The sequence below is a fragment of the Labrus mixtus genome, chromosome 18 (assembly GCF_963584025.1).
Source record: "Labrus mixtus chromosome 18, fLabMix1.1, whole genome shotgun sequence".
Lineage (NCBI taxonomy): Eukaryota > Metazoa > Chordata > Actinopteri > Labriformes > Labridae > Labrus > Labrus mixtus.
Window position 1 is genome coordinate 17,474,798 of NC_083629.1, and position 24,672 is coordinate 17,499,469.

At 40.4% G+C, this 24,672-nt stretch overlaps 1 protein-coding gene across 2 annotated transcripts; it reads right to left on the reverse strand.

The window, feature by feature from the left end:
- grm1b (glutamate receptor, metabotropic 1b) lies at positions 1 to 24,412 on the reverse strand. Of its 2 annotated transcripts, none has more exons than XM_061062308.1 (9): positions 24,216 to 24,383; positions 22,343 to 23,173; positions 19,032 to 19,281; positions 12,527 to 12,762; positions 7,371 to 7,617; positions 6,656 to 6,824; positions 6,223 to 6,349; positions 3,628 to 4,555; positions 1 to 2,350 (listed from the first exon to the last, which is right to left on the reverse strand). In XM_061062308.1, exons 2-9 carry the CDS (start codon positions 23,055 to 23,057, stop codon positions 1,492 to 1,494), a joined length of 3,531 nt encoding a protein of 1,176 aa, XP_060918291.1. In that variant the 5' UTR covers positions 23,058 to 23,173; positions 24,216 to 24,383; the 3' UTR covers positions 1 to 1,491. The 2 variants fall into 2 exon arrangements, with proteins under 2 accessions (XP_060918291.1, XP_060918292.1); XM_061062309.1 differs by having other exon boundaries at positions 2,063 to 2,315; positions 24,216 to 24,412.
- Between the last annotated feature and the right edge of the window lie 260 nt (positions 24,413 to 24,672).

The window sequence follows — 24,672 nt, forward strand, 5'->3', positions numbered from 1 at the left end:
CATAGAAAACTTACTTTACTCCAGTTAAACAAGTGTCCTGTTAAATGTTCTACAGTTAAGATTTGTTTAAATGGCAGACTTTATTAATACTGCGTATATCTCAGGTTGCAAATACCTTATTCAAGTTGTTCTTTTAACATTAGCACTTCACATTATACAGTTTTGATAGGCTCTTAAAGTCTTAATATTCAGGAAATTGATTGGCGTACACAACCCATCGCACAATGGAAGCATACACAGCAAATGAGTTTATACTGTAATGCATAAAGATAACATCTTAATACCAAAATATGACACACAATTCATACATTCACAAAACATATGTATGTCATTTCTTATACATAAATCTATACAATTATGAAATCAGATGTCTTAATATAAAAGATACAAACTTGAAACTACTCTAAATGGCATTTCAAGACCATAAAAATTAGATAAACATACAAAACAACAAAGAATTTGATGAAAATGTGGCACTTGTCTGCTGCTACATTCGTGATACAGTCAACGCGTTGCCTGGCAGTACTGTATCTATCAAAAAAATCACGGATAATTTATTCTTTTATCAAGTTTAACATTTTGGGAATATAGTTATTCACTTTAAGGTGAAAAAATGACCCCAATCTTACGTCTATACCCTGATAGTGAAGCTAACGCCAGTAAGTGGTTAGCTTAGCAAAACGAGTTTAAACTGGGGGAACAGCTCACCTACATATCTAAATATCACACTGTCACCCGATCAGCACATTTGAAAGTCACAAGTAACCACTTTATATGTTTTTGTTTAAATTCATACAAAAACCAAAGTGCAAAAATGACTGATGTAACAGTGCATGTGAAAATGACACTGCTGTTTTCCCCTGTCTAGTCTTTTTTTTTGCTAAACTAAGCTAATAGCTGTTAGCTGCTGCTTTGTTTTTAGCAGACAGATCTTGCAATGATATAAATGCTTTCTCATCAACTTACATTTCAGAAAGCAAATGCTTATATTTTCCAAAATATCAAACTTAGGCGTTCTAAGTTCCCTTCATTTCCTGGTATACAAAACACACACATATTGTAAAATATTGTTTACAAATTGCAACATTTTACATTACACACAAATGATATTCATCCTAAACGTTTCCTGTTTAGAATCATTAAAGTCATCAGCTTGTTTTGTTGCCTATTTTTCCTTATGAATCTATTCATAATAATAAATGTACATACAGATAATCTTAGTTGTTTGTCGTATAAGCACAAAATCTAGTTTCTCTTAAAAGCTTATGTTAGCATACGTTTGTAAGACAAATCCTCATATTGTAGACAACATCGAAAATAATTTTAAAATATGGCGCCTTGTTGTTCACCCTTATCATGTAAAAGCTATCAATTACAGAGTGAAAAAGGACCTGTCAGTCCACAGACTGACTCTTTCCTTATCATCATGTACAACACAAGTCATTATGAACTTCTGGATATATTACAACAGGTAATGATTGGCGAATACACTCATAGAGTTGAGGAGCTTTGCTTGAGGTCTCTGAGGATGACAGAGGCGTATGTCACATTTGGAGGACTGCACAAAATCGACTCAGACACAGGCGAGTTGGGAAAAGGGCTCATCGGAGGAGCAGCAGCGCAATCTCGAAAAGGAGAGGGAGGCATCAGAGCCAGAGAGTCATCCATGGCTAATTTGACCTCAACAAAATCCTCCTCGTCATGAATCTCAGCGTTGTTGTACATGTAGCCGTGAAGAAGGCCAAAGTGCTCATTCTCCATCTCCTCCTCGTCCTCTAGAGGGGAGTTGGGCTCCTCATCGAACGGGTCGAGGTGCAAAGGCAGGACTGGTTCCTGCTGGATGAGGTGGGCCTGGTGGTACACAGGCATGCCACCACTAACAGCTTCAGGCATGCTTATCAAATCATTAAACTCAGGGAAGTCCCTGTTGAATTTACCAACCAGCCTCTCCTCCTGCAGGTGGTCCATGATGTTGTGTTGGGAGATAATGCTCAGTGGCCGTAAATGCTCAGGGGTATACAGCTCAATCTCATTTCCCTGGTCTTTTATCAGCCCACAGTGGGGAATCTGCCCGTGCGCCATCATGGGGGGAGTGACGGGGGGATTGTAATTGTATCTGACGGGATCGCCCTCGTCCTCCTCTGCCACATTGTATAAAGTCTTGGTGCTAAGGTCTGAGAACTCCAGGCCTCTGTTTTGGTAGGTATTAGTTAAGGGTTTGATGACAGCCATCTGATTGGAACCTGCTTCCTGTCTCTTCACATGCACTGACAGTCTGTGCCATGTGTGATCCCCTTTTGGAGGATGTCTTGCACCTGGTTCAGACCATGACACAGACTTTCCATTAGAACTATGAACAAAATAAAGACGGCTGTTACTGCACAGGAACCCAGAAAAAGGAGACACAAATAGCATCTGTGGTTCACGTAAGCAAAAATTAATTATTAAAATATATATTTATATTCATCATCATATCATACATAATGTTCCAGGGTATCTGCAGTTCTAAAAAAAATTCGACCCACCCACCTCCACTAAAGTCAGTTTACTAAAGACAAAAATGGCCTAAGTCGTAAATTAAGGGCCTGTGACCTCTAATAGCATTATTTGTGATGGTAGTATCTTTTTTTAATACAAAATCATTGCAGTTCAGTGTTTTCAGCATTCAGCATACTAAGTGCAAAAAATGCCCTAGGTGTCAGCTGTTTTTTGTCGTAAACTCAGCGCTCAAAATACTTCAAATTTTGGAATATCACCTCACTTGTCAATATCAGTTCTCTCGACTACCAATCAAAATCAAATATGGGTGGAACTTCTGATACCAATGATGAAGGAGAAACTAAAGGCCTGTACACCCAGTATTGTTTTGTTCTTGGTTGCCATTTCCAGATCTAGAACTTCTGCCTATTCCAGTACACAATACTTGACATTGTTTTTATGTTGTCTTTGTAATAACATCCTTGAATAAAAGAAGGTGGAAGTGCTGTGAGAAGACTTGCATAATCTAGCGACAGTCAGCGCTAGCCACAAGCGCTCTGAATGTGAGATCATGGGGGGCTGCCGGTGCAAAAAAACGGTGTTAGGGTACACAATCCTTAAATAGCTTTAAATTCAATTTCCAAAAAAATGATTATTCCTTTTTGCCGACCAGAGCCTTTCATCCTAAAATGGTTTTGTAAAATGTATGATGTAACAGGGAGAATGTTGCAAGAACCAGCAGACTTATTACAATTAGTAGCACTGTTACTGGTTAAAACAGAGGCTCCATCAGTCCATAATGTCATAATTCATTTTAGAGAAATAATTTGAGGCCACAGTAACCCTGCTGTTATTTAGCTTGTCACAAAAAAACGTTTTTGTTCTGTAAACTCTGCAGAAACCCTGTTTTCTCCGTTTGATATCCCACTTGTTAACAGAGATGCTTGTTTTAATTGTATCAAAAGTTCAAAGGTTAAAATGGCTGTGTGAATTGAGCACTGACCTATATCCGTCACACTTTACAACAGGTGTCCCTTTGAAAGTGAATACAGTAAGACATCAGCTTCCCTTAGAGAGGGAATTACAGTAAAACCAGCATCCCTTAGGTGCCTCAGGAGCACGACTCACAGATTCAATTAATGAACATACCTGCCGTTTCCAGTGTTCTTCTTCCTCTTGAACATGTTGAGCAGGCTGTTGCTTCTGCAGACTATCTTGCCGTCGCCGACGTGCATTCGCACAGCATCAGATGTGGTGAAGGCGCTGCGCACATTTCGCTCCGGCTTGCAGATGATGATGTACATCTTTGGCGTGAACATACAGCCCAAAGCTACAGTCACACTGAGGCTCACAGAGAAGGACGTGGTGATGATCTTGTAGTTGCTGCCAAAGTAGATGGGCACAAACGCCAGCCAGATGATACAGGTGGTGTACATGGTGAAGGCGATGTATTTGGCTTCGTTGAAATTAGCTGGAACGTTGCGGGTCTTGAAGGCGTAGTAAGTGCAGCTCATGATTAGCAAGCCGTTGTAGCCCAGAGGCGCCACAACACCAACATTGCTGGTGTTGCAGATGAGGAAGACTTCTTTGATGCTCGGGTAGGACTTAATGGGTTCAGGAGGCTCCATGATGATGAGGGTGACCTCCAAGGTGAGCTGGGCACTGATCAGGATGGAGGCAATGACAACTTGAGCCCAAGCGCTCATGAACCTCGGTTTCCTGGTGCAAATCTTCTTCTTGCTTCCGGCCAGGATACGTGCGATGCGGTTGGTTTTGGTGACCAGGGCAGAGTAGCACATCGCAGCCGAGAGTCCAACAAGCAGCCTCTGGAGGTAGCAGGAGGCCACTGTGGGACGGGCGATGAGGGTGAAAGGACACAGATAGCCCAGGAAGATCCCAGCCAGGATGATGTAGCAGAGCTCCCGGCTGGAGGACTTGACCACAGGTGTGTCACGATACAAGACAAAGACTAAGGTGACAAATGACGTGACCAGGATGCCCATGCAGGAGAAAACCACCTGGATAATGGACTCTGGGTTGCTCCACTCGAGGTAGCGCAGAGGGATTGGTTCACACACTGAAAAGGATAAAAACAGGACAATATAAGCACACAAGCTCAATATATTAAGAGCAGATCATGCACATTTCTTCATATCAGTATGAGCATGGTGGTAACATTTGTGTTTTCTGGAGAAATAAAACTTCAACAAAACAGTTCATTTTGAGAAAAATTATACAACAACTTTCAGATTTCAAGGCCTTATTGTATAGGCACATATAAAATAAGTTAAATATGTGTAAGCCAGAGAAAATACAGTGGGTCCCAAAGTAGGTTTTTAGCTCAACTATAAATAAACCCCCCTTCTACTGAGCCATGGCCAGGCTGGGTTGTGGCCAGGGAAAGAGGGCTATGCAGCAGGACAAAGTAAATCACTGTCTTTTTCATGGATCCAAAAAACATCTCTTTCATGCCTAATGTTGAGAAAACACTTTGAACAACTAATTTAAGCAGGTTTATTTATTCATTGTTTACCAGCAGGAGGGTTGGGGTGAGAAAAACTGCACAGGAATAATTTTCATGTCATCCCAGAGCTTCACATTTTCTCGTCTTCAAGTGCAACTAAAGGTTAAAGAAAAAGGAAAAAAAAAAAAGCGAAACAGCATGGAGAGAGGCAGGATGATCCTATTAAGAGAGTGTCTTGTCTTTGAACAGAACAGAAGGCCTTTGAAAGTGGGCCAGAAGAGTGGTAAGTGAAGTAGGGCTGCTGTCGGATAAAACGGTGAAGATGATGAATGGCTCTCAGGTGTCATGGGAAAGCGATGAAAATAGGACGTAGCAGGTTTATGAAATAGTGCTGCAAAATTCGTAGCAGGACAAGCTGTGCGGAGAACAGTTGGAGGGATGAGAAGAGAAAGGGCTCTTAAGAACTTAACTTTCTACGGCGCATCTGACAAGACCAAAAAAGTTTCCCCTTTATCTCTAAAAAGCATCAGTCATGCAACAGGAACTCAGCCTGTGGCTAATGCAATAATCTACATTTATCTCTATTTAAGGATGAAACTTGCAGGACAACATTTTTTATTATTCATCAGAATTAAGATACTGCATTGCATTAATATGAAAAGGGAATCAAACCTGCTGTGAGGAACATTTGGTTTGTACATCGCAAACACTCACTTCTTAGCAAGTGTATTTATCTAGTTTCATTTGGCAGACAAGTTCCAGATAAAAACCTTATTTTGAAATATGAGAAAAGGAAAAAGCAAGGCCTGAGATGCTTCTTATAAGTTAAAATAAATCTGCCGATGGGGCAATCACATTATACTTGTTAAGTTTCTTGAAAAATGACATTACATCTCATTTTAATGTCATGTGATTTATAAAAAATCTAATGAAAAGTTCTTGATTATCTAAGTTTTGCTGGCTGGATAAAGACTTATATTTAACCAATAGTTATTAGGTCAAGTCTAGTTTTTTAACAACCTATGAAAAAAAAGCAGCAGCAGACCAAAGTGCTGTACAATGAAGAAAATAACATAAAGAAAGGCAATTATAAACTAGACGAATAAACACACAAAAAAGACAGAAATAATACAAGAAACGCCTTTTAAAGTATGTAAAGCCAACAGAGGGGGCAGTTCTGATTATGATTAAGGTAGTGTCAGTACCCATTATACCCTCTTAGACAGTGTTTGCGTTGCATTGCAGGTCAGTTTTTGTAAGTAGAGAGATTTCAAGCTTACCTTCCAGTTCTTTGTCCGGCCACCAGCCCAGCTCACAGGCCTTACATGTGAACTCGTCCTGGACGTACTCATTGTCCTTACAGGCAGTGCAGATCCAGCAGCAGCTCACTTCTCCCTTCCTGATCACCTGGCCGACAAAACATGCAGAGAAATGTCAAATATTTTCCACTAGGGGGCCTATACTCTGAGATTGTTTCCATCTAAAAATGAGTCAGACAAAAAAAGATTAGGGCGTCCACATCTCGCAGCTGGTCCTGGTGCAGTGATGTCAACTTTATGCAAGTATTACCCTGTAATTTATTAGTTTTTAGTCCTGTAGAATTGTAGTTCTAATGTTCAAAGAAACAATAAAAACATTGTAAAGATAAAACATGGAGGTTCAGAGGCAACATGCATCATTAACAGGATAGTATCTGGAGGTTTTGTCCCACACCTTTATCTCTCCTATGGAGCAGGGCTCGCTGCAGACAGAGCGGACCATGTCACTGCGGTTCATCTGCATCATTTCATCATCCAGACTAAGGACGCCTTCATGCCAGGATCCGATGTTGATGTAGTCATAAACACCAGGCTCCACACGCTGGAAGTTCATTATCTCGTACCTGATAGTGGTTAGAAAGACAAGAGATTAAGAGTGGCTAATGGTCCAAAAAATCCTTCAGAATATCTCCTACTAGAGATTGTTCAGAACCCTTAAGGCAGTCAGCTTTCTGTGTGAAAGCAACAACTCAGTGGAAAGCTCTGTGAGAATACGAAGAACTGTTATTCTAGCGTCAGTTTTAAGAACCAGCTGAAAAATCTGCCAAAAGACAAACACTATGCAGTATTTTTGTATTTCACAGTATATCTGACTCTTTTTAAATGTAGTGTCTCCAAAGGCATTTTGATTAAATCAACCTGCGTGGATTTGTTCGTCAAAGCTAAAGGGGGGGGGGGGGGGGGTCATCCTCAGCAGAGAATGGCAGTAGCATTGTAAAGATTTGGCAGAATCAACTAAGATGCATCCAGGTAAAGTGTTTAAATAAAGGCTCTGAATCATTTCTTCCACCACTGGTTGTGGGTCACTTACGGTAAGGGATAACATTTCTGGCAAACCAAAATATTGGACTTCACTGAATCTTAAGGAGCACAGATGAAGAGTATTTTACCTCCCAGGTGAGTCCCCGTTCTCATCAAACCAAATGTCCTCTCCAGAGACCCCCGTGAAGGACGTCTTGAGAAGAAAATCAAGCAAGTGGCTCCCGTCGACAGGCAACATGTTGTCACAGAGACCCACATGGCCGGGGCAGAGGTGAGTGTGCATGTCATGCAGCCCGTGGGCCATGGCATAGATGGCGTTGATGACGAAGCCCATCTTGCTGTCTTGAACGTAGTTGTCCTCAAGACTTTCATAACCTGTCCACACACGAGAAAACAGTTAAGAATCCATTTCCAGGACTTGCTTCTTTTTTTTTTTTTTTTTTTAAAGATTACAGGAAAAGCCTTACAGGGTAGTGCTTCATTGCTGCGAGCGGTAGCATGTTATGTGTCATGTAAACATTTTCCAGCTTCGTTCTGAACAGGTGTGTGTAGCATGACTTATCATATTACAAAGGAGTGATAGGGTGGTCGCTGATATATTCTTGTAATTATTCTCTGAAAACAGGCAGCCAGCTACACGCCTCTTTGTCTCAGCGGGAGACTGCTTTAAAAGAACTGGAAGCCTCGGAAAATGGCTTCAAAGAAACCTTGTTACCATGGCAAGACTATCCGTTTCTGCGTTTATGAGTCAGGACTCAATTAGAGTCGGTCTAGAATGCTGTGCCACTGACATTGTGTCTCCTCAAGCAGAAAAGTGGACCAACTACTCCAGTGCATGTCTTCTCTTTGTATCGTTTAAGGCGAACACGATGAGTGAATGACACAAAAGTGATTCAAATGTTAAAAGAACAGCATGTTATGTTCAAACCACACCCTATCAATTCAGTGTAATGCAAGCTAGAAGCAGAGTAAGCAGGTTTTTTAGTTGCTCCTTGAAGTAAGATGTCAGCTTAATGTCATTAAAATGCCATGCTTTCAGTCCGTTTATGTTAAACAGCAGACCAGGTACGTGCGTCGGCAGCTCTTTCCTTTCTCATACTAAAAAAAACAACAACACTGTTACTATGTTTATCAGCTGTAAATTACTAACATGATGTGGTTGCTATAACTGCTATAGGCCTGGCTCACTACATTGAAGAAGTGATCTAGAAACAAGCTGAGCCCAAACTGAAATAACATCAGTCGCAGCTCATGTTAACAGCAGCTCAAATTAGCCACAATTCACATTAGCTGCAGCTCAGCTTGCAGCCCCTCCGGACATCCAAAGGAGATTGTGAGATAAACGCAGCTTTTCATGTGAAACAGCTTCATTGTTTGTTGCTAATTTGTCTTAGTAATCTTTACATTTTTTTAATTTTTAAAAATCTGCCTAAAAACGTTTGATTAAAAACACTGATTGCTGACAGCTGGCCAACTTAGACCGATGTTACACTCTCCGCTAGCACCACGCAATCATTGTTTGCTATAATTTAGTGATGATTCATCTTTACAGCCTTAAGACAGTAATTACTAGTGGCAGCTTTTATATCCATAATGATGATGATGATGAGGCCTCTTTGCTACTTAAAACCATAACGGCACCACTCTTGTTGATAAAGACCCTTGCTTCTCTTTGTTTCTCTTTATCTCTTTCATTCCTATTCTTTCTTCCTTTCCCTAAAATGAATTCTACAAAGTATGCTGTGAGAGTCTTCACTTATTGATTTTCATACACATACTCACACTTCTTACAAAAGGATCCTGTTGGAAAAGCTTTTTTTTTTTTCACATCAACTCTCCAGGAGTTTTTATCTCAGATTCTGAAAGATTTTTTTTTTTTTTGCTAAAAGGAAATTAGAGCGATACACCATTTGTCATCCCTTTAACCTTAATCTGTCCCTTGAAACTCTTCCAAACCCCCTGTTTAATATTTTATGGAAAGCAAGTGAGGTGATGTATCAGCTGATTACGTAATAACTGATGGGAAGTGATACAGCTTGCCAAACTGTAACTGGATTCCCCCCTGGATGATATTATACTTGATAACATTAGGTGTTCATTGCAGCTCCAAAAAACTTAATTTATGCTGGTGTCATGCTGTAATTTATACCCAAAATGTAATTACAGTGACCGAAAGTCATATCATTACTGAGCGAGACAGCACTGTTGACCAAATATGTGTGATTCCACAGTGATCATTTCTCATACATGTTACTGATAACTAGGCCTATCAAAAAAGTAATGGTAATTAAAGATTGTGATTTCTTTGTTTTTTTTCATTAATAAAAGGTTAGGTTACACATTTTTAACATTTCTCTATTAGGGGATGAATGTTACAAATAGTAGGATTTGATCAATCTTATAAATCTTCCTGATTTGGCAACAAAGCAAAGATTAAACATTTTGAACATGAAATTAACAAAAAATATTCTCATGATGTATTTGCCTTACTTTTAGTTTGGTTAAAACCATCAGACAGTTGTATTGTATCTTCTTTTTTCTAACGTTTTCTTTAATTTACCCATATTGTATTGAACTGCCAACAACCGCCCGGTTGTTCAAAGATCATTTCATACTCAAGCAGACCATAAAGTTGTGATCTAGTCTATTGTAGTCATTACAGATGATGCAGAGAGAGAGATGCAGATTTTGTATAATATAGAGATTCTCTATTACATCCTAAAATAACATTCATGCAGTCTTCTTATATGTCATGAACATTGTCAGATGCTCTGTAAACGACAGGATTCATCCACGTCACCTGACAACATAAAACTGCATGATACATGAGTCGGATAAGCTTAAGAGCATCATCATCCCTCACTGGTGTGTTTCTCACCATCGTGTTAACTCCAGTAATGATGGTTAAAAATGACTGCTGGGAAACTTGAGTGCCAGTTCAAACAAACAGGAATAGGGAATTCAGTCGGGTAGCAGCTGGGGGAGCGTCCGATGGGAGCTGCTGGTGATGACCTAGTTTAACAGCTCCTTGGCTTTGACACTCGCCTCACTCACTGAGCTGTGAGAGCTTCAGACACGATGAAATGATGTCATGATGACAGCATGCAGGCAGAGGAGCGAATGCTCCATGTCGGGATTAGAAGAATACCAAACCTTCTCTGTCCAAATATAAAACTACAATTCAGTGGTTTTAAATAAATGTGTTATCTATTGACCATATTCAGCATCATGCTCGGCATAGGAAGTTCAAGAGCTGTTATAATGTCATACTGTGGTTTATCGATTGAAAGTAATAAATTAAGGATACCTGACAAATCATTAACTTTTTCTTTAGTTGAACAATGAAAACTTGAAGGGAAATCCATATTTTAACCCTTACCAATACTTTTAGTGGCCAATTAACGGTACTAACAGAAAGCTAACGTTAGCATTCAATTCTTTCCTAGTTAAAATGACATCTAGCTGGAGGCTGAAACCTAATAATGTAATTGGTAGTGCATGACTTCACATTAGAAAGGCATAAATCCTTATCTTAAAGTCCCCATGAAATGAAAAATGCATTTTCCTCGTTTCCTGTGTTATCTTCCTGTAAAACATTTCAAATGTCTGATGACTCATTACCATTTTTTTGACCAATTAAAAAGCTTTTTTCGAATCAAATTCATCTGAAAGTTATGCCCAGTCCTCTGTCTTGTGATTCGTTCTATCACGTTTCAGTTTGAATAACATAACGATCCGGCAGTAAGATACTCTTTAAATAACGTTCGCTATAGGATTAAAGAACTTTTTTTTTTAGAATGCCAGCATTAGCTGCTGTCAAACCTAAAAGGTTATCACGTGTCTGTATGTTATTTTACTGTGATATATGGCCTCCAATTTTTTACTATCAATTTTCTTGACAGCGCCTCGTTAATGGAGAAGCTTTGAAATGAAAATAATCCTCAGATATTCTCACTTATCACAACTTGAAACCTGGGACACTGCAGTACAATATAAAAGCACATGTGCTTTCCAACCCTGAGTTATCAGAGGAGGAAAGCGGTCGTTGCGGGAATCTGGTGCAGAATGACTTTATACTATTTCTGTGGCTACATGCAACCTAAGCCGGACCAGCCAAGTAACCATTTCACTCAATGTTATTGGGTTGTTTTAAAATGAATTGTATTAGGACCAAAAAGAGTGGGAGACACAATGGAAGAGCAGAGTTAATAGTCAGGCTCTCACTGCACTGTAAGGAACATAAAAACATCCCAATAGCTTCATATAGTAGAGGTGAACTGATATTAATAGCACATGTAGAAAAATAATAAAGCTAACAAATCATGTGATAAAGCTTTAATATCAGTCAACCTCTATGTATATAATACTTCTAAAGTGAGCAGCATTACAGATCCATTCAGAGGGATTCACTCACCGTCTTGGAGTTCTACACCGAGAAAGTAAATATGAATAATCAAATAAAAACAATAGAGGTGACAGGACAATAGACCATAACTCTATCTCCAACACTGATACTGTCATAATTGCTATTAAAATGAAGGAATGAATAAAGCTTGAGGTATGTGCATTTAAAAAAGAGAGGGTCTATTAAATAATATTCAAACAGAGAAAATAATTTAAAAAAATGTTAAAATAAATGCATTAATTAAGAAAGGTGCAAAAGAATAAAATTACTTTAAAAACCTCAAGCGCTGTCAACTGAAAATTTTAAAATGTTGTTCACCACATGCAGAATGTTATATTTACGTTTACTTACAAAGGTTTTTTTTGAAAGATTTCCAAATAGTTTACTGTAAGAATAACTTGATTTTTTGCGGATTCTTCTGTTCTATTGATATCAGCTTTGTGAACGAGAATTGTTAACGTAAATATATGTTCTGTTAAAGTATTTTCAAAAGAAACATGTATGAGTAGTATGTAAATAAATGTTGTTTTTGAAACATGCTTTCTGAGCATTGTTTCCGGTAATTCAGTTTGTTCCTTTGCAAAAGAAAAGGATGTCATTTACCTAGATCCTCATCCTCTGTAAAGCCAAGTGTCACAGAAATAAACAATATGAAAAATAGATTATTGGACTGAGTCAGAGTAAGTCAACCCCCTTGCAGTGTAATTCATGAATAAAGAACGTGCTCCAGTTTATGTGGCCTTTTGTCTCCGTCCTCAGAGCATTGAAAACATCACAACAGTTCAAAAAGACACGCTGATGTGCACACCGGCAGAAAACCGTAAAGCAGAAAAACTGCAGGAAACATCATAACTGATGGCTGACAGATTGTTTAGCTACCTGAGCAGTTTCGTGCATAATTCATGTTCTCCAGCGGGTGTCCGGGAAGGCGGCACTGAAAGCGGTACTGCCAGAACTCCGGGAACCAGGGGTTACGGGTGTTGGTGCTGAGTTGGAGTTTCAGGAAGTATTCGTCGAAGGAGGAGACTTCTTCAGACTGAAGCTTGACTGTGATGCCGCCCACCGCCTCCTGCTCGTATCCCTCCACCACCTCGATCCGGTCTGCCCAGCCGTCACTGCAGAAGAGGAGACAATTACAACTACTGGATCCAGCAACTATGTGTGCATCTCATACTATCTTCACATTCAAATCTGAGCAGAACATCTAACTCTAAAAACTCTCAAACTCAATTATTCATTTCCTTTTCTACATAAATTGTGATGGCCACAGCCAAACAGCGGTAATAGCTGTCTCACCTAAACTCTCACCTCATAGGTTTCCCACCAACACCTGTTCAAGAGTAATATTAAGTAGACTTCTTTTATACGCCTAGTACTTACAATTATGTTTGTAAATTTGGCTTTCTTTGTGTGGGTCAACTAAAAACCTACCTTTTCTTTAATATGACTCCCCGTGTCACTTGCTTTGCTGACAATAATATTCCATTTGCAGCGTCGATGAAACAAATCTTTAACCTATTGCCCAAGATGTGGCTCTATGCTCTAATCCAAACAGAGGAAAGTTCATTTAAAGGGTTTCATGTTATATAATTCAAAGTTTAAGCATGTACATTTCAACGAGATGTCAGATGAAAATGACCCCTTAATAATCACTTAAATCCTGAGCAAACATCAGGTTTGGGTTTTTGGTGGAATGATTTATTCTGTGGTTCAACCAGAGCTAATAATGTGCTCTTATACCACACAAAACAAACGAGAGCATAATTCATTTCTACAGTAGCTGCCTACACAGGAAACAAAAATGTCAACTTTGGAAAGGGGTCAACAGTGTTTTTATCGAGCAGTGGAATATTTTTTTTCTCCTATAGAGCTTCTCTCTTCTCTTGGCTTTGTCAGAGGTCTAAGGGTAACATTTTGGGCCGACAAACAACTGTCTAGCTCTGTGACTGCGAGGTACTGCTAATATATGTGAAGCACATGAAAGGGTTTTGCAACTCAAGGATTTCAGGCTGAGGTATTGGCAGAGAGGTTTAAAAAGAGGTAATCAAAAAAGATTCTCAAAAGCCATTAAAAAGATAGAAAAAAAAATGTATTGAAAGATTTCTGACCCAACCCCAAACTCTAACTGCTATTTATAGTCAAGTAATTAGGAATGTTTTGCTCCAGAAACAGTCTAAAAATTGTATAACAAACAGAAGTCTGCATCCAGCAGAAGGAGTCGAAGTTGTAAATGTCTGTCACATCTGAAGCTACATGTCGCCTCACTAATGAGCCTCACACTGAATCCTGCAGAAAAAATTCTCCCTTTTGTTGCCCTGACTTTGTGTCTCTTTCAGCCTTCCTGCTGACGGGCGTAGATACTCACTGTACTTGCTGAAAGAAGAAGAAGAAGAAGAAGAAAAAAAAAACCATTCATCGCAAACACAAGTCCTGTGAGAATTCACAGATTAGCTCTGTTACAGTACATCTCCCAGCCTCCTCACAGGCTCCGTAAGTGTGATTTTCTATCCTCACCACTCATTGTTTTTATTTATGGTTTAAATACCACTATTTAAATGTCACATTTTCATTGACTCCTCTCATCAGACATCACGCTAATGAAACAAATGCTTTGGTTTGACACTTTACTTATGACTCACACGCCATTAAAAGCTTCTGTTGAGTAGCATATGCAGCTTGCTGTAGCAGTGTAAATGCAGTGAGCGGTCAAATCTGTGACGCATACATGTAGGAGAGAACAAGTGTCACTCGCCTCAATAGGAACAACACTCAGATCTTTATGTGCAAAATAGTAATATTTTTTATATTGCATGACAAAAAGAGCTCATAAAAAATATATTAACAAATCTGACTGTGGCTTGTTGTTTGTGTTTATGTCTTCATATTCATTAATATTACTGTGGAGGCGGCTAAATGTGTGCAGCACTTGGAGTCTGAGACAAATTTCCCTAAGGGGACAATAACGTGTATCATATCAATATTAAAAGTCTTTGTATTAACATGGACAGAAAAATTAATAAGTCTGTTAAACCAGAAGTGAGACATTAGTGGTGGCCAGATTACGACATTAAACTATGATTGGCTTTCTTCATGGTAAGAGGCGGGACTTAGGTTCAATCCCACTTAGTGAACTTGGTTGCTACTGACTATTAGCAGCTTTTGTAGCGTTTTGTAGAAAATCTAAACAAAGGTTGGTTCAGCAGCTTGATGGGAAAAGCCTCGTCTGACAACTACCCGGGGGGGGGGGGGGACACAGCGTCCACAGTCTTTTAAATTACTGCAGGGAGCGCTGTTTTATCTCAGGTGTCAGAGCAGGTGCAGCATGTACAGAGGCTGTAGTCCTTGTCTTTTGGGTTGCAGGTTCAACTCCCTGTCCTGACGCTTTTTAGTGCACATCTTCCCACTCTCTCTCTCTCTCTCTCTCTCTCTCTCTCTCTCCACATTTCCTGTCTTGCTTCAGCTGTCTTATCAATAAAAGACAAAAAGTCCAAAAATGAATCTACAGCAGCCAATCTTGTTGCAGATGGTCTCGTTTGCTTTTGTAGGTCACATAGAGGCATCGGTTTTTAATTTCAGTCTGTTTCATAACCAGATAAAAACAAGTTTTTCTCATGCTACAAACTACTGCGGTTTTCTCTTCTTCCCTGCAAAGATAAATCTAGGGCAAAACAGTGAATCTTTGTATTTGAAACAGAATCATATCACAAGAGAGACGTTTCCACAAAATGCAGTTCACCCGCAGTACAAACATATCAGCCACCAGCCTTCAAAAAGTTCACATTTGGTGAAACGAGAGCCAATAATAGCACGTTTGGCTTGGCTGGCACTTCTAAGAATGAGCTGACAATGAATGTCCAGTGTGACAGCAGCAACAACAGTACCTGGCCATCTGCTTCCTCAGCATCACACGCCTCACGGTCCAACACTGTGAGCGCCAGAAACCCACAGCTCTGACGTCCACACAACACGTAAGCACTGTAGAGACTCAGGACACAATTCTGATACCACAAAACCAGGAACCATTGCAAGAGTTGAGAATATTTATTCAGCTAATCTAAATTTAACAAACAATGCATCAAAGCCAAACAGACTAGAAGTCACATTTCTGATCCAAACGGCAGCGTGAGCATTTTTTATTTTTTTTTAACCTTTCTCAAACATTGAGAGCTTCAGCTGAAGGTCAAAAAAGTGTGTTGTGCGTCGTTTGAGATGTGAGGCATCTCCATTCTCCAGTGTGAAAGTGGATGTTTTTTTCACCCTCCACACAGCAGAAGAAGAAGAAGAAGAAGATGGATGGCTGATGACCAGCACCTCGGGGCGCTACGATTGGCCTATAGCTCATGCCTGCATGTGTTCACTTACTGCATTGCTCTAAAAAACATTTTCCTTTTTCAGACGTCTCCTTGACCCAGAAAGAAAACACACACACACACACACACACACACACACACACACACACACACACACACACACACACACACACACACACACACACACACACACACACACAGACACACACTCTTTATCTTCCGCTGAGACTTAAGCAACAGAGCAAATTCAAGTGGAAGGGGTGAGCGCAAGTTTAGACTTTAAAACATCCCTTTTTCAATGCGTGCTATTCATCACGCTGGTTGGAAAAAAAGGATTTGACTCCTTCTCATCAGCCTTTGTGAATAAAGCTGCCTCACATTAATAAACCACTCTGTGTAAATCAACCATAGCCAGCTTTGATAGCAGCCTGGTTTCAGGTGCTGCTAACAGGACTGGAGGTGAGCTGAGACTCCACTCCAAAGAGGGAATGTCTGCTTTAAGTGCTGATACAAGCTTTGATGTTCACTACTCCACGCTCCTCGGCTTATGCTGGAGGTGCTGTCCCACATTAGCCCATCCTGTCTGTGATCTGACAGCAAGAGGGAGAGCTCGCTGCGAGGATGCATTATTCATTACTGAGCCTCACTCAAAGCCGCTTCTGCTTTCAGAGCTTCTCTCCTCCCAGAAGGAAAAAAAAAAAAAAGAAGAAAAGATTTCAATTCCATATGAACTTTTTATAAACCATACATCCCGCACGTAGCTGAATATAAAGTGTGATTATATTGTCATTTTTATCACACAACCATGCTGTAATTTTCCTTGGAATTGTACAATTTACTGACCTCATTTCATTTTTTTAAACTCTATAGGGGGTGACTTAAAAAAAGACAACACATCTTTTTGATTATATTAAAGCTAAGAATCATATATATACTTTATATTTGCATACTTTGGGGCGTGGTTTGTATTGACTGACAGGTGGGAACATATCGTAGTGAAAATAAACAACATTTATGTGTAACTAAAGAATACGGTCAAAAGCTGCAGAACAACTTTTAACAGGCCTTGTTGTAAGATTATTTTTTCCACCTTTGTTTCCAAAGTCTAAACTAAACTTTCAACATAAACTTCAGAACTACTGTGAAGGAGACGTCTTTCAAGCACTGATACAAATTTTAATTCACAACCTCATCTGCTGTGGAAGATCGTTTTATGTAATTGAAAGCTCGGTGAAACAGCCTGGCACATTTGAAGACTGAGAGATTGTCTGGCCAGAAACGTTTATCTTCATTATCACCACAGAGGTCATCAATTAATGTGGCACAATTAACTGAATTTATGAGCCAGATGGGACAACTTTGAGTTCTACCAGAGCTATTCAATTATATTGTACAAATGATGTCTTCAGAAAAGCTACTTACTTAATTTTCCAAGGTCAAAAATGAACTTTAAATTCAGTCTTTGAAGGCCACATGGAGAACTGACCACAAAGTCAATCTGCTGAGGAAGATTCAATGAGATTATCTGGTCAGCGTCATTTATTTTCATTATGACAGATTCAATTCTGCAAAACAAATGGGAATATTCTTGTAATAAAACTCAGTAGATTTCATGAATGAAAGCTATACAATAGCTTCTTAAAGCCTTTAAAGTTAAAATACATTGAATCAGTTTTTAAATAACAAATTAAATGAAATGAAATACAATCATCTTCATCTGATATGTCAAAGGTTATCTGCTGAGGAAGATTATAAAATGCATGTGAAAGCATCAAAACAGGGGGTGCCAGCGTACTAGTGTTTAGTTAAAGAGGACATATTATACCCCTTTCTACCTTTTCAAACAGTCCCCTGTGGTCTAAATGAAACATCAGTGCTGTGCTGTGGTCAAAATATAACATGAATCAAGCACCAGAGGAGGTTTGTGACCCTGTATAAACCAGCTCTCTCAGAACGCTCCATTTTGGTGTGTGTGTCTCTTTAAATGCAATGAGCCCCCCCCTGAGTTTTCCCAGTAGACATCCCTACTCTGCAGCGAGAATAAAAACGGCAGACCGGCGCAAAAGTTTTGTTCTAGATTGGGGGTGGAGTCCATGGGTGGAGATATCAGGGGAGGGGATTGTATTTTTCTCTGTGTTGTAAGACTTATGCAGACCACAAACAAAGGACTGGAAAAACACTGTGAAAGTGGCTTTTTCATAATATGTCCCCTTTAATGCACCCCATGTATAGAGGCTGTAGTCCTCAAAGAAGGTGGCGCTGGTTTGAATCCGACCTGTGGCTCCTTTCCTGCAAGTCATTCCCTACTCTCTCTCTCTCTCTCTCTCTCTCTCTCTCTCTCTCTCTCTCTCTCTCAGATAGCTTTTATCAAGTTAGTGCTTCAATTTAGATTATTTTTTGTGTTTCTTACTTTAAATGTTTCTATTACTGAGGTGACATGTTAGCTGTGTTTCAGCAAACGTTGGCTAAAAGCAGCAAAGGAAATAAACCTTTTTTTTTCAGGGAAACAATCTCTAACAACACTAAAACAGAGTCTTAGTGATACCAGGAGAGTTTGCAGAGAAGCTTCTTTTTTATTATAGAATTCAACATCTGAATCTCCATCATGATGGTGATGATTTGATGTGTCTTTTGGAAATATTAATGTGTCCTTGTCTGTCATTTGGTAAATGAAAGCTCCACAATGGGTACTTAATACCAAAGCTGTCTTCTTTTTGAAAGATTGAATATAATTTGGAGTTTGAAGCCAAGAAAGACAAAACTATTTAATTTGGACATCCATGAATTCACAACAATTTAGATTGAATTTGGGATTTAGAGAATAATATCTTCATGACTGACAGAAATATCTAGTTGGTGAAAATAGGGCAAATAATATGAGTAATTTATCTGTTTATCATTTTTAACTTAATGGTTTTTTTTTGTAAAAAGACGGAATAAACAATAAAAAAAGGGAAAAAAGAGATTCTTTTCATCACTGTTGTGAGAAAGCTTGTCTGCTTATCATCCAACAAAAGAAGAAAACCCAGACAGACCAAACTAAAGCTCCCGTGGGAAAACACTCTGTAACAAACCTGCCAATTAGGAGAAACTCTTCTGCTACTCCCAGCCGTCTCATGGCCATGAGCAGCCCTCGGACCGTCATCCCCTCACAGAAACACACCACCACTCGGGCTTTAGGCAGACGTTCGCGCAGCTTCCTCAGCAGCCTGTCAAAGTGCCTCTCGCCTGCGTTGCTGTAGATCTTGTCAGAGTGGGCGACGCAGAGGCCTTCCTGAGCGGCGAGCTCTTTGAACACCTCCATCCCGCTCTCCCCGTAGTTACCTAAGGAGAAAGAGCCGAGTTAGGGGGAGGAGGATAATGATGGACCTCATAGGAGGACAAGAGCGAATAAATGGGTTTGGATTCACTCCAGCTTTGCCCTTTATTTGGAATTCCAGATTAAATGTTCTGTTTTCTTCGCCTAGTATTATTCAGGGACGCTTTGCTGAGAGCACACATCTCTCCCTTTAGCATTTACTAAGCGTCCCTTTATGTACCCAGATTTCTTTTTATAGAGTCACGATCAGAACAAGCAGAGCAAACAGGGTAAAGGTGACCTCAACAGCTGTTTGGTAGGACAAAAGGAGCACACATTTATGTTTCAGCATCAATTACAGGTAAGAAGTTATTTCTGAAAGAGTCTTAGTTAAGGATTCAAATCGAGATTTGGTGAAATTTGTATCAAATTACAAGAAACTTGCCCCAAATTTCCTCTGGAAAATACAAAGGAATTCCAGGTATGCACTGTCATGGTCTCAGCTGTGCCTCTTCCTCCTTTCACAAGTTTTTTTTCCCTTTCCTTGTCCGTGTTGTTGTAAAGCTTTTCTCACTCTGTCTGTCTGTGTGCGTGTGTGTGCGTGTGTCTGTGTGTGTGTGTGTGTGTGTGTGTGTGTGTGTGTGTGTGTGTGTGTGTGTGTGTGTGCGTGTGCGTGTGTGCGTGTGTGTGTGTGTCTGGGCTTGGCACTCAGTTACTCTCCTGCTGCAAATCCACCAGCACACCTGGGACCGTCCACTCATTAAGCTCCTGCAGTATAAATTCCCCGGCTCTACATGCCAGTCTTCAGTTGACCTGTGTGGCATTGTTAGGGCTCAAAGGAGTACTAGAATATTCTAATCAAGTAAAAGTAAAGTTACTTTGATTGGATGTTACTCATGTAGGCCAACATGTAAAATTACCACTCTGTGAATCTTTTTAGGTGAGATTAAAAATAAAAAAAAACTGAGAACATGTTACCCAAGGGGGTAGATGGAAGGTGTAGCAAAAGATATGATCTCTCCTTACTGTGTCATACAAAACAGACAAAAGGGTATGAACATAAAAAAAATACATCAAACACTCCCAACAGCTCCACCTATTGTCAACCTGTCCAGAGGGGAGGTATACTACGCAGCAGGATTTTGAGTTATCAAGGTAACTTCAGCTCCTACAGATGTGGCTCACTTCTCACCAAGGTAGATCACCATGGTTACTTATGCTGAACACCTAACCTGCACTGGAGCAGGTTATGCACGGGATAAGAGGTCATCCTGTGAAAATCTCCGCCCACTGACAAATCAGATTTCTGAGAGAAGAGAGGAGGGACGAAGAGAGAAAGACATACACTTTGTGTTTCCCGTATGATTTTTCATGTAAACATATGAATGAAACTTGTTATTTGTTCTTAACTGACATCATCCTTCAACAGAGACTCAAAATGCACCTCGGCCATGCAGTTGTGGTTATAGGATGTAAATGTACCCCTACTCATCGCCTTGAATCTCATATTCATTTTTATTTGCTCCATGCCGCTCTGTTTGTTGCCGCTGACATATACCGTCTACAGAGAAACTCTCTTATCAGGTTGTGCACCAGCTTGGCGTGAGTGCTTATGGAAAACTCTCTGGAGATCAACTACTTCTCAAGCTCTTGTTGCAACAGAAGCTTTAACCTGCTGGAACAACCAATCAAACACAAGCTGTCAAGACAAGGGACGCAAAGAAGAGAGAAGAGGATATCAAAGAATGTTTGTGTCTTGGCTGTATGTTGATGCATAAAAACAATCCTTCCATTCTCTATAAAAACTAGACCTCACAAATGAGCACAGTAAGCTCGGTGTCCTCCTCTGACATGCCCTCTGTTTATATACCAACATCATGTAGATGAGCCTCACAAACAAGTACACAACCGTCTGCAGCCCCCTGCTGTTAGAGCAGCAGTCTGAATGTCACTCACAAGAGGAAACACCAGTTACAATAACGCAGCTAAACACAACATTTAATGAACCAGTTCCAAACAGGAAGAGCTCCTGCCTCAATGAGTATCGACGCCTTGCTTTCTTGTCTTTCATTTGCTTCAAACACTTCACTAATTATACTCATATAATCTAGTTGATTTGTTATGATGAGTCGATCTCAGCCATGGTATAAAGTATTGTGTGATTATACATCACCATGTTGATGTCTTTAGGGTTTAATTCAGCTCACACTCGAGACTTAAAATATCCAGTTAAGAACCGGCATAACAAACTGGATGTGTGAGGTTGTTGGAAAGTGCCATTGGTATGCATCCTTGGAGATGTAGGACACAGTGTGTTGGTGCTATTCTACAGAGGGCAAAACTTTGAATATCTTTGCTTTTGCTGCTGAAATGTATGATACTTCTCTTTTTGAACATTCTGTTGTTGGTTTAATAAATGTATTTAGGGGTATAACTGAATCACTACAGTAATCCTTCAAAGTAATAGTTGCAACATTAAATGTGATAGTGATGCATTCAGACTTTTAAAGTGAATAAAAGGACAAAGTCTTGCAACCTAAGAAAATGGTAAATGGTAAATGGACTTGAGCTTATATAGCGCTTTTCTAGTCTTCTGACTACTCAAAGCGCTTTTACACCGCATGTCACACCCACCCATTCACACCCATTCACACACTGATGGCAGAGGTTGCTATGTAGTTAAACCATCAGAGGTAACGAATCCCATTCATACGCCGCAGACGAAGTAGTGGGAGCAATTTAAGTGTCTTGCCCAAGGACACATCGGTTATGTTGCTGCAGGAGCTGGGGATCGAACCCTCCACCTTCCCGTCGAGACGACGAGTCTACCAACTGAGCCACAGTTGAAGCACTTTATCTAAGGTTAAGTAAAAAAAAAAAAATCACATGGCGAGGTTTAGGACAGGTCTGAGGTTTAGGTTTACATCAGTTAAGTAAAATGACATAGTATAAACATTTGTATTTATGCAGCACTTGTTTTCATGCAAAGCTGCAGCCGGAGGTGCTCAACATAAACATTAAGATTAATGATTTATGTACTGAAGAGACAAGCCTTTTTTTGCAGAACACTCAGTAAAAGTGTCTTACCCTCTGTGTGCACTGCAGACACGTACGTCCAGTTGTATCGTTTGACGATGTCTATCAGCGCCCGGGCCTGCAGAGTGTCCGATGGCACCACCCGCAGGAAGTACTTGAACAATGTCTTGTCACTGAGGTCGATGCTGGTGGCAGAGTAGGCGATCTGTGGGATGTTGAACAGCTGCAGAAGGTTCTGAACCTGGATTGCGACCGAGCTCGATCCAGGCCCGATGACCCCAGCGATGGGCTTCTTGGTGGGTGGAGGCTGACTGGAAGGGGCCCCCTCAATGCACCACTTGGCGCCGTCCTTGTCATCCCGGATGGAGATGAGAGAGTCTCGAATGAACTCGATGCTCTGCTCAAGAGCCACAGACGAGTGCCAGCACGAGTCCCTGATCTCACAGCCCAGGGTGATGTTGGGTAACAGGTTGGGGTCCGAGTTAATCCTGTCCAAGGTGTGGAACATAGCCTCCACCCTCTGGATGCCGTACTGCTCACGGACTTCTCCACATTTCCTCTCTGCCACCTTCTCAGCCGACGGTTGGTGGTGGACGGAGAAGAGAGCACCGATTATGATATCCCCGTCCATCCTGGCCACCAGACGAGAGGCAGAACTGGGCACCACTGACCTCTCATACTTGCCTTTGGACAACACAAACGCCTCAAACAGCAAAACAGGCAAGTACAAAATGCTGATGGCGGTCAGGGTGATCATATTCGACATTTTGCCACAGGTGCTGAATGTAGAATCATGTCCGTTTGGCCATAACGGAGGTCCATCAATCCACTTTAGGGTGAAAAGGAAGTTAACTGAGCTGCTGCTGCTTCAGTGTTAACGCCCTGAAAGTGAGACATGAAGCATTAAACCCTGTTTTTCACTCATGAAACTAGAGCTGCTAGAGCTGCAGTCCATGAAATAAGAAGACATAAGAAGATTAACAGAAAAATAATCTCCAGTTACTTGGATGACTTATTAATCATTTGAGATGTTTTGAAGCACAAATACATTTAGAAAAAAATCTCTGGCTTCGTAAACTTCAGAAAGATGAAATGTGATGCACGTCTTTGTCTTCGTAATAATAAAAAAAAAAAACAGAACATTTTGTGATGTTGCATTCAGCTCGGGGAATTTTTCATGGCCATTTTCTTCCCACTCCTCTGACATTTACCTCCAACACTTTTAATACAATCTAGAAAATAATCAGCACGTGGTTGCTCATGTAAATAATCAGTAACAGCTCTACATGTGAAACTCATTTGACTAATTTACCTGTTTTAAAATCACATCATAACTTGAACAGTGTGATAACACCTTATATCGCCCTCGTCTTTTATCTCCAATCCTCCAAAGGAGTGTGGAAACAGACAGCAGAAACATGTCAAATGCACAGCTTTTAGAGTCCTGTTGCATTAAAGCTACAGTGTGGAACCTTAAAAACTGATTTTGTATCTAAAATATGTTTTTCATAGCAGCAGAACCTTTGAGTTTCAGCACCATAGACAGCTACGTATGCTTTTAGTTGAAGGTCTCAGCTGATTTACTTCCCTCAGGCTGCTGATCTATTACAACCTGCGACTGTTTCTTCAACTTTTACCCCTGAAGGCGTCACATAAACAGACTGGGACGTGCTCAATGTAAACCCTTATTTAACCCTCTGTGTCAGCTGTCTGTGTCTCTACAGCGGCTGGTGTCATTTACAGGACAACATTCCAACATCGTCCCCCACATGCACATGCAGACCAATTAAAGGGCGATGCTTAATTAACAGAGCAGACGAAATATTCCAGCATGCTAGAGAAACGATCCCCTGTTAACAAGAGAGTCCGTGTCTGCAAAGCAAGTGTCTCATTTCTGGTATTTCTGTTTTTTTTATTTACCTACCTGCAGCAGGCAGTTCGGGACATGTCGAGTCTGCGTCTCTTCTGAAGCAACCAGGCTTGACTGTCTTCAGTCGAGACAACACTGTGGGACTGACTCTCTCTCTCTCTCTCTCTCCCTCTCTCTCTCTCTCTCTGTCTCTCTGCAATGATCATGAGGTGCCCCCTTCTTCTCCTCTTCCTCGCTGCATCCTAAAAGCGGGTCACAATCACTGCAGTGTCCCTGATTCAAAGACACAATTCCTGCACGTTAGGAGCACGTTGCAGGCATAAAACTCCTATTGATGACATTTTTCTATGAGAATATACAAGTGGATATGTGGGGATTGTTGCCATTTGAGGACGGAGTGTAATTTAAAAAAAAAAAGATTACATTACTTAAGCATATCTATGTCACGCTGAAGGTTGTTCATTCTCCTCGTTAAAACTATAGACGGACCGGTCAAACTTCACAGACACAG